The following is an 11088-nucleotide window of genomic DNA, read 5'->3' as shown; positions in this document are numbered from 1 at the left end:
TTGGCCGGGAGGCTTCGGGGGGCGTGTCCCTCCCTTATACGGTTTGTTGTTGTGCGGCTGTGTGGCTGTCGGCGGTGCTGTAGCCCGGCTGTCCGCGCATCATACAGCAGCAGCAGCAGCAGCAGCAGCAGCAGGCGGGTCTGGAGAGCCTCTGTCCGAGCGACGAGAGGGAGCATAGCTGTCCCAATCATGGCTACAGCAAAAACATCTTCTTGCACTGGCTCCACTTTACTGCAGCCAGTCAGCGATATCATCAGTCTCCCTATAGACCAGGTAAAACACTTTATTGAATCTATATGAATGACGATTTAGCATTGTATTGCGTGTTAACATCCTCTGGTTTGATGCCATAATTGGATGTAGTGGTGGCATACCGAGCTGCTTATTATATCACGGTCGTGAGCGTTGTTTTATGCATGTATGTATGTATGTATGTATGTATGTATGGGCAGCTTCTGTCCACACAAAGGCTTTAATGTCATGTTTTCTTTAGGTGCACGAACGGGTGATGCTCATGCTATCACCGCTACAGTCCATTTAATTCTTTGTTAAATATGGACGTTATATGTGCGCTGGATTTTCATTCATGGTTTCTTGGAGGGAGAAACCCGTGTAGCTACAGAGGAAACAGCCAGTGCACTTGTCATATGTGACATTTGACTCCTGTGTGCGGTCGAAATAGAGGCGAGCCCCGCCACGGCCGCGCAGGCATCGGCGCCGCCGCTTTCAAAGCCCCGCAACGACTGGAAGTTGAGAAGCGCCTTCATTTCTGCGCGGAGCAGCCAGAGGGAGTGGGCTGTATCAGCAAAACTGCCTGCCTGCCTCCCCGCCCGGGTCCGCTTAACTGGCCTAAATGGGTCATTCCCAGTGCTGCTTTCCGTCTTCACGTACAACCCAGTCTCCAGGCTTGCAGGACCACCAAAATGCATTTCATCTTCAAACGTCCAGGCTGCTGTTTCTGTGTTCCCTGGTACGTGTGGCGCAGCGTGCATGCATGTCCAGATATCTGCTCGACAGGCTCAAACTTTATCGATGCTTAAGTTTGGTTTTAGAGTATATTTGAGCGTGGTTATAACTTTAAGTAGAGCACTTCACATTGGGCATCTGCTTTGCACTTTTGAGATGTGAAAGTGACACGAACTTAAGTTGGAGCAATTCGGACCAGTGCCATACTGCAGCCGTCTTACACGGTTTAAAGGCATCTCCTATAATCGCGCCGATTGCTTATTGTCATCCTTTAACACTGTTATCTTGAGCTCGGGTTGCTTCATAATCCTCCCCCTTTTATTTTAAACCGATTAGTAACCTTTCCACCCATCTCTGACATTGCATTTGCGCTTCTGAAATGCTGCACGCACAAGCTCTTTAATGGGAGACCTTTTATAATAATTACAATTTTAATGGCAGGATCTGTATGGAGCTAATACTTCTCATAACATTTGTGTCCATCTCTGAACACTTGGGAAACTGATTTATCCCAGGTTAGGGGACAAAAAACAAACCCATCCTGATCAATGACTGTATTTGCTAAATTACTATAACATATCTTAATGGACTTTTAGTGGTTTTAACAGTTTGTGTATTTTAATTTTTGAAGACCATACACTATACCACATTAATTTCATAATGTGTATTTTATAGTACACTAAAGCTGTCAGGTGATTACTGTAAACCATGATGGCTTATCTAGCTTTAAATTACAGTTTTTGGGTAACAATAAAATACCACAGTTTTAATCACATTTTAGTTGCTCGTATGTGACCACATCCCTTCATACTCTTGTTTCAGGGATAGGCAACCCTGGTCCTGGATTGCCACAGACACTTCTGTTTTTTGCCTTCCCCACAACCCTTAATTGATTCAGTGCTTAATTGGTCACAATTACCATTTGTTCCAGGTATTTGGTAATTGATGATTGAGAGATGTCCACAAAACCTGCAGGATTTGTGGCACTCCAGGACCACGGTAACCCCACTCTTGTAATTGTTAAAGAGCCCAGCATGGAAACGGTTGCATTATCTTTTGTGCTCTAATCAGGGATGTGAAGGATGACTATTTTCTCTCTGTGTGCGGTCAAGTCTTTGAGATTAGACGCGTTCTTCACCCGGTGGGTGGTGATGAACACCAGAAAGGAGCCGAACCTTGGTGCATACCTATTATAACAGTTATCCCTAAAACATCTTAGGTGAGAGCTTTAAAACCTGTCACTTCTAATTTCTCTAAATCGGAAGGCAAGTTTAGTGTTTCTCCCAAATACTCATCCATCAAGTACATTTTTACACTGTGTAGTGGATCTATTATAAATTACTGGTGCTTTGTAATCTGGAAACACAATTAAAGGTATATCTTGTGGTATACTTAAATCTAGTGTACATCTATGTTAATTTTATTGTGTGTATTGTTACAGCAGAAACCTGATTCTAGTCCCCAGGGCAATTAGGTCATGAGATGCATCAGTAAATTAAGGTTTACTTCAATATGTCAGATATGCTGTGTAATTCTGTGAATTAGTTAATAATTGGAGAATATTATTTATACTAATAAATTACTTTCTGACTCTATTCCATTTCCATTATTGCCAGTACTATAAAATAAGAGGTAGAGATAGGAGGGGGCAGTTCTTAGTTTAATTTATGGCAAACTAGCCTTAAAGAACTCATCTGAAATCCATGACTTCTCCCCTCCAACAGTCCTTTCCCTTGACATTCACTTGAAGTTGTATCTCTGTGTACGTTGCACAGCAGAGAACCTGCTTATGAGCAATGGCAGGGACTCCAGTGGATGCCTCCTCTTGGTTTTTACCCGGGAGTTAATTGCACACATGGACAGTTTTTGAATCAAGCTCATCCATAACTACTGCCCCTCAGGATTGAATGGCAACAGATGAAAGCCAAGTGGGGGGATGCTCCTCTTGGTGGAGCCTGTTTGCTACCTGGCAGTTTAGTGTAGCAGGTTTTCAGTGAGAAATCCTAATCCTCTGCATCGGTTCTCTCCCTACTGGCCCCAGATTTCCCATTGAAAACGCTGATGTAATTGGGTCTTGGTTGCATTCTGGAATCCAGTTTGCTGGTTCAGCGTGCCTGTGGCTGCTCTTTTTCTGTCACAGATGGCCACGAGAGCAACGGTTTCACCCAGATCTTGCTGGCACTACTACAGCACGAGATGCTTGACAGTGTTTTAAAGACAAATGGATAACCGCTAAAGATCTTTTATTGACGATCTAATTATTCAGAAAGAATCCCTTTAACCTGATTGGTTGACAACTCCTTCTGTGTTGTACAATTAACCAAGGCATTCGATAAGACTGATATTTTACTCATATTGTTTGTAATTTGAGTAAAATATTCATGTAATTGGTTCCCAGAGGCCGCAAATATAAAAAGCTGAACTGAATTCTGCACCAAAGTCTATGAGGTCTGATCCATGACCCAAAAGCAGCCCTCAAAGAATGCCTCTGGTCCACAGATACTGCCCAGAACTTGGCAGATCTGTGCTGAACTGGAGGGACCTGCACTATCAGAACTATTTTCTCACAGTGTGGGTGCCACATCACATCTCTCAGATCAGGGGCCTTAGTTCAGTGGGGAAAAAAAAAACAAAAAACATAGTCTTATCACCTGATTTGAATAACAGTGCAGTAGCATAGTATGTAGTGGATTTGTTAACCCCAAAAACCTATGCATGTGTTCCGTTCAGTTTGTAAGGTGTCTTTGTAGATAGTCCCTAATTGGGGTACTGTGATTCGGATTCATTTTTATTTACTGGAATATACACGTGTCAAACATGTGACCATTTAAACCACAACCAAAAAACCCTTCAGACTTCGTCTCGCAACTATGCCACTTGACAACATGTACAGCTTGTTTTATGCTGTTGAGTCTGTAGATGTTTTATTCAGTGTGTGTGAAGTAGCAGCAAAATTATTAAACCTTGCATTGCTTATGTGTTTCAAATACTACATCATGATTCAAATTCTTGGAATGAGTGAAATGCTGTTGTACGTTGTTTTATTTTATTTGAAATCAAGCATTTTCTTGTGTAATGTGAGAGATTAAGCCCTGATTGCCTGAAGACCGTAACACAATCATTTCCTGTTGCCTCCAAGTTGTTTTACTTACAATGTTTTATTTTAATTTGAGCGCACACAGGTCAACTATTTAACTGATGCACAAAGCTGCTGGAAGTTTTCTTGTGTGCTCAAGAGATGCATTTCCAGTCCAGTGCATGTTCTGATTTACAAGAGCTCAGGACTTTTCATATACTGTTACAGCTTTGCAGTTTAAGGTTTTGTCACCTTTGTAATGCCAGTGACTGGTTTTATGACTGACATTGAAAAAGGGAACAATCTGCTCTTTAATTGCATGAGTATGAAACTGTTTCCTGTCACAAAATAACTTCTGGTATTGACAGTGCTTGACAAAGAGAACATTTTATTGAGGAATACATTTTCCAGTCTTCTGGTGGAGGATCTTATTGGTGGCTACAAAGGACACCTAAAAGATAAGCTGCATTTTTTTTTTTTTATCAGTAAGAGTAAAGGATATAATAGATTTTTATTTTGTGTACTGGTTTAAGGTTGCTACATAACTGACAATATAGTTACTGATTCACATAGAATAGATACAAAAGGAAGTTACCACTGTAGTCAGTATTTCGTATTTTGTGAGAGAAGACTATTTAACAATGTGTTCATGGAAAGCAAAGCAGCCATACTACCCATTAATAAAATATAGATAATGGAGGTGAAAAAAAAGATGCATCTACAAACAAAGTAAAAATGACAGTGTATCGGTAACACATTTGACACATTCATTGCAATCCTATAAATGTATGCTGGCAGGTGTATGCGATTACATTGTATAAGGGTCAGTTTTCTTCACAACCAAAGTGTTGTAAATCGATACACAGGAAACTCAATCCAGGCAGTGAACTTTAAGAACTGTCTACTGAGGGCCTGCGATCTCTCTGCAGCTCTTTGTGGTAGCCTATTGTCACCGCAAATATTTCTCCTGATCTCATGTTTCTGTCAGCAATGTATCTGTGAAAACAAACTAAAAGTTTAATCTTTTATTAATGGTGTTTTTTAATTTTACAATCTCTACAGTTCCTTCCTCTGTGGCTCTTCCTGAAATGATGAATGCAGTGGGAAGATTCAGAATTTTAGAAGGCTTCTGATATATGTATGCGATAAAGCCTTCACCCCTAAGATTTATTAGTATTAAATGGTCCGTTTTGGTAAGAGTGTATTACTGTAAATCTAACAAACATGCTTTCAGTGAACGTATTCCTTTTCTGATATAGTCCAAAGACAGTTTTAATAGTCAAACAGACTCAACTGCTGCATAGAGTGCTAGGCAAGTACAGTGAAGTTTTAGAATGGATACAAAAAAAAACTTAAAGGGTAACTTTGTTTTTCATGATTGTATCATGCAGACCTCAATCCACAATGCAATTCTGTTATTGGTCAAGCGGAACAGATGAGTAGCTTTGCTGTTTTCATTATAAACATTTAGTCACTGATGCATTGAAAAGCGTTGCATAAGCCACATATAAGCTTTTTCACTTTTAGATTGAGCTTCAGTGTAAGCAGATGCGCTGTCAGAATTTTTTAGTTTGGTTACACAGTATGTGTTTGACAGCATGTCAAATCCAGGTGAATTGTCTAGTGTGCAGTTGTTTTTTATTTTTTTCCCCCCCTTGACATCTCTATCCAGTTTCTTCTTGTCAGCGGAAGTAAAGCTTTTCTTAATCATTTGGGATCAGAACAAGTTTGATTTGGAGTTGTAACTGACATTTCGGGAGAGGGGTCGGACGGACCCTAATCCTGCCCACACCTTGTCTAAATACGGGGGCTTACGTTTTCCCAACATTAGTCTCTTCACATCCCTCAACCTTCTCCAAACGCCCTTTGCCACCGCCCTGGCTATTCCTCATAGCCAGGCCATCGTTCCCTCAGCCAAGTGAGTTCAGGCCAAATTTAAGACACTCCTTAAAATCCTTCCATCACAGACCCTATTCCCATCCCATCACCCTGTTAGGGTTCAGCCAAAGCCCCAGAAACCGAATAAATCTTAATGTGTATCCTTTTAACTTTTGATTTATTTTGTGAATTAAAGTTTTATTTTTTATTTTATAGCATTTATCTGCCTGTCCTTGCAGTTCACTATGCTAGTCAGTGCACCTGTCTGTCTCTGAGCTGGTAAAGGACTCTTTCAGGCCTGCTTTACATGCTAAATTCAGTTGACATTGCAGATGACTCGCTAGATAGACGTGCCTTTGGTGCCGGGTCCCACAGTCCTCCAAGGAAAATTCTGCCTATTGCGTTTGCAATGTAACCTGTGCAGGGTGTGTCTGCGGAGGTTTGGTTTAGAGGCTTGAAGGGGGAGTATAAGAAAATGTAACTGTTCTGAGCCCTGACATCACTCTTAAGCCTTAGTAATGGCTTTTTCTAACTTATTCTGTGGCTACAAACACATTCAAAACTTTCCCGTCACTTTTAATACCAGCCAACATGGAGAAATGCTTGCTTGGGTTGGTTTGTAAAAGTTATGATTGGTGATGCCTTAATTGAATGGAAATCAATAGTGCTTCACACACACTCTTTTGATTTCCCACCTGGGTTAAAGGTAATTGAATTGTCCCCTTTAGTACCATGTCAGCAATACACACAACAGCAAACTTGTTGAGAATGTTTTCTGATAATAGTTCTGATAATAACAGTAATACAAGGAAGCAAGAGGAAAGAAAAGTGCTATTTGTCTTTACACTGTTGCTGAAGGTTTGAAATGTCTATGATGTGAAAATGTCACCTTTTATTTAGCTATATTTTGTGACTAGAGAACCAGATCACTCCTTTTACATTAAGTTGTTTCTCAAATCTGGTCCTCGTAAGACATTACCAGCCCTGAGGTATGTTTTTATTAAAATTGTTTTTTTGTTTGTTATATCTGCGAGTCTGGTTAGTGTGCAAGAAATTGTTCTCCGTAGGTTTAGCTCCCAGGACATTTGAGTGTAAATGCAATTTATAGCAGTGGAGATGATAAAATAATTTGGAAGGTACTCAATGGATCAAGTAGTATCCCAAAGTGCTCAGAAGACCAGGGGGTGCCTCAAGTGCTTAGTGGAGAAAATGATAAACTCAGACTAATCAAAGAACATAACTGTTCCAGACAATATATTCCCTGTATCAAAACATCTGATGTTGCCTCCCACCTAATTAGCTTTTGACTAGTTTGGTTACCTGATTAACCCTGAATGTCCACAGCTCTTCCGTACTGTCACGGATAGTGTAATCAGTAACACCCACAAACGATGGTGTCTTTATAATCATCTACAAAGCGGCTTTATGGGGATGTGTGAGAGGCATTGCTTTGCTTTGGTTAATACGTTACACTGTCTAGGTTGCTTTATTCCCCAACCCATTCCCACTAAGATGCCTGCAGGTTGTTTTGGAAACATCTGCCACTATAGTTATATGTTCAGTGTCTAAATTATTAACAGTTTACGATCACAGCTCATAAAATAATCCGCCTTTTAAGGGACTCATGACTACATTTTTTAAAATTCAGCTCCCACCAGCCCAGAAATTTGTTTTTGGATTGCCTTCCCATTGACCCCCCAGCAGTACAGACATTAAATAATACAATGTTTAATTCAGTACAGTTTCAGCTTACCTTACTTGTACTTTGCATGTACATGTACTTCACCTGCTTCTAAAGATCATACAGCTTTAGAGCCAAAATTCCTGCCATTGTGCATCATGAGAGATGGTAAATTACATTTTTGAACATCTGTAACAATATGGGAATCCACATCTAAACTCCACATGTAATTTCCTGTTGATGATATTGTGATATTGAGTGATCCTGCAAAGGCTTCAATCAAGGTTGTTAAATGTGGCATGAATGAAATATAGGCTACATAATAGCATGGACACCCATGGTGTAAATATCAGACTTGTGCAGGAGACTGTAACCTCCCCTCTTGTTTCTGTTTAATATTTGGAGGTTTTTTTGGCTTACGTGTTGAACTGCTTGTATGTTTTTAAGTTTGAGGTCTTTGGTTTATTTTTCATAGAGAAAACGTGCTTTGTGTAATACTGTTCTGTCTTCAGCACGACTCTTGTGAACTGGTTATGCTGCTTTGGGTTGCATTTCTTTTCCATTTGAACAACAAGGCTATTGTATTAACATGGTCTGACGTGACATTTTGGATTTTGCATGACCAAGATCAATCCCTTGGAATGCTTTTCTCAGCCATGAAATTTAACACCATAGCTTTTTATTCTTCTGTGTTTTTTGGTATAAATTGGCCCGTTATCTCAAGTCATGAATTTGTTCATGGTTATAGAAAAGCTGTGTTTCTGGGAGTCTTCTGACTGTAAACACTTCTGTTTGCAGTGCAGGGTTGACCCCGAAGACTAGTGATCAGTTTCCAGTTTGATTTTATTAATCTCCAGTTTGTGACCAGGATTTCCCAAAGGGATGGACCAGCGGGGTCCCCAACCCGTCAATTGCGATCTACCAGTTGATCTTGAAGGCTTACAGAGTTCACTAGTAGCTCTTAAACTTGGGAATCACTAGGATAGACTGTTAGCGAAATGGTTCTTTTGAAAGGTGGCCATTCCAGCTTTTACTCGTACTAATGGATCTTCCATCCAGCACTCTCTTTATATTATAGGTCGGCAATGTGGCAAATAAAAATAGATGGGTTAAGAATGCACAGTTCAGAGGACGGTTGTTGCATTCTTCTATCCCATGCTGGTGTGAGACTTCTTTCCTACAACTAACCTTTTGTTTGCTTATGGGGAGGATTCTGACCCTTTATACACAACCCAATTTGAGTGATTCATACTGTAAAGTCTTTCTAGACGTGTCAAGATCATTTGGGACCCATTTGCGGACGTGTTTGAGCCATAGGTATTAGTTCAGCAGTAGGCCAACTTTGGTAATCTTGAAAGACTTTGACTGCCATATGTGCAATCAAAATGGTTAAAGCATGCATAAGCAGGAAATTGCCTGAATACCATTTATAGTTTCTTTAACTTGGAATGTGTTTTGTCATTACTAAGAATGCTTATTATCTGATGAAACCATTGTATATTTCCTTTTTCGCTAAACTTAAGTTGTTAAACTGGTTTAGGATACGCAAGCTTACTTTCCCTTAAAACTCCTGTCTTGAGAGACATTGTCACCATACCATTGTACTATTGTGTACATTCCTCTGTGGGCATGTATTAGTTTCACAAAGCCCAGCTGTATTTATGGAGTCTACTCCTCTTTTTTTATCTTTCTTTTGCATGATTGTGGAAATTACATTATTGCCAACACAAGTGAATTCAAGTTAGTCTCAATGCCTGCAGTAGATTTATATTTAAACGTTTTGCACAATCCAGGTTATCTTCACCACAGTGTTTATTGGTTTTTACTTTTGTCCTTTTGAGCTATTTCTCCGCTTCTCATGGATTAGGAAAGATTTTTTTCTTCAAAAAAGGGTAAGGATAAGCAAATTTTGCAGTTCTGCTTTTCAGATCCCAACTTCGATCGATGTTGGTTCTTACCCAAGCTTTCAAATCAGAAATCTAGTTACTGTGACAGGTGTTTAAATGCATTTGAAGCTAGGATGGGTCAAAAGTGTGTGAAGTTCATGTGAAAATAAAGCGCATGATCACAATTCCCAGGAGAACCAGACTATTGGTAGTGTATGCCTTTATCATACCTTATTTATGAGCTACACTGAACAGTTGCGTCTTGGAGCTTGCATGTCAGTCTGCCCCTCCTGACACCAAATACACTACCCGCTGTCTTGTGCATCTCGCATTGCTTATTTAGCATCTATACATTCTCGGTATAATACCTTTAGTGTGTTGAAAGCTATTCCCTTCCTGGTAACAAATTTAACTTACACAGGTTTGCCTCATGTGGCAAGGTTTTAGACATGCACTTCAAATGCCACCGAAGTTCATTAAATAAACAACAACAGTATTTCGAGACTTTTGTGGAAAAAAACCCCACTAATTCCTGAGATGTCTGTCTCTTGTTTAATTCATCATTAACTAATTGGATTTTCCGGCCTCTATGGAAACTACAAACTACAAAATGACTGTTCTGACACTTGTGGTGCCCCATCCATGTGTATTGTGAAAGTGTTAATCAGGAGTAGTATTTTTCCATATGTACTGTCACTTTAGCTTTGAATTAAAAATGCAAGTCATCTGTAGGCCTATATGACTTTGTAAGACCAGCCCAGGAAGTATGGTTGAGTTTTCTAATACCAATCTGTTTGTCTGAGAACCAATCCCTGTTTGCTGAATCTCCCTGTGGAGAATTGTGGTGTTGCTAAAAACTGCAACCAGGCCAGTAACCTGAGCTGTGGAACCCAAGCTAATGCTTTCCATTCATTAAGCCTAGCCCCAGTTAGTCCTAGACCTTGGTACCGCCAAAGAGGTCTCGGCTCTCTATAAAGATTAAGCAGGGGCTGGGATGATTTGGATTCAATGGAATTTACTATCTCGCAACTAGATCCCTATTTTATCTGATTCTGTCCAGTCTTCCCTCAGGGGAGATATCATTGTACAATTGTGATGTCATAGACTTGTGGTATCATTAACATCAAATAGATTATGCTCGTCAGTGAGGCATGCTTACAATTTAAAGGTTGAATTCTTGGTCACACATTAGAAGTACAGAATGTAGGGCTATATGAAATCCATTTTTTATTATTTTGAAATTTCGGATTTAATTGTTCCTGATTTTTTGGATTTTTCTGTTTTTAAAAAAAAAACACACGGGGGGGGTGATTAACATGTTTGATAAGTTTGTACTATGTTTTCAACGTTCCAGCACCGATTTTTATTCATATAGCTGTGGGAAACGGAGAAACATTAAGATATGAGCAGATGGACCTAGTTTCCCCAGAGAACAGGATTTAATATGCCCATTTAAAGCCCAAAACCCTCGTATTTTTTAAAAGGCTCTAACTATCCGTAAACTGTTATAATACCTTTCTAATATGTAGGCTAATGCATTGTTTGCGCTATAAATATAAGACAATTGCATTTGAAACCATCTTTTGCTGCGCTTCATATAG

General features: G+C 39.8%; 1 protein-coding gene across 1 annotated transcript in view; it reads left to right on the top strand.

Annotated features, from left to right (window-relative positions):
• The first annotated feature begins 85 nt into the window (after nucleotides 1-85).
• LOC136762253 (lysophospholipid acyltransferase 2) overlaps nucleotides 86-11088 on the top strand; it is a 96338-nt gene continuing 85335 nt past the window's right edge. The window contains exon 1 of the mRNA XM_066716224.1: nucleotides 86-273. Within this exon, the coding sequence (XP_066572321.1) occupies nucleotides 190-273 (84 nt within the window). The 5' untranslated portion in view covers nucleotides 86-189. The remainder of the gene's footprint in view (nucleotides 274-11088) is intronic.

Source organism: Amia ocellicauda, chromosome 1 (assembly GCF_036373705.1).
Source record: "Amia ocellicauda isolate fAmiCal2 chromosome 1, fAmiCal2.hap1, whole genome shotgun sequence".
In the NCBI taxonomy this organism is placed as follows: domain Eukaryota; kingdom Metazoa; phylum Chordata; class Actinopteri; order Amiiformes; family Amiidae; genus Amia; species Amia ocellicauda.
The sequence above is the reverse complement of the archived record's forward strand: the minus strand, read 5'-3'. Positions and strand labels throughout refer to the sequence as shown.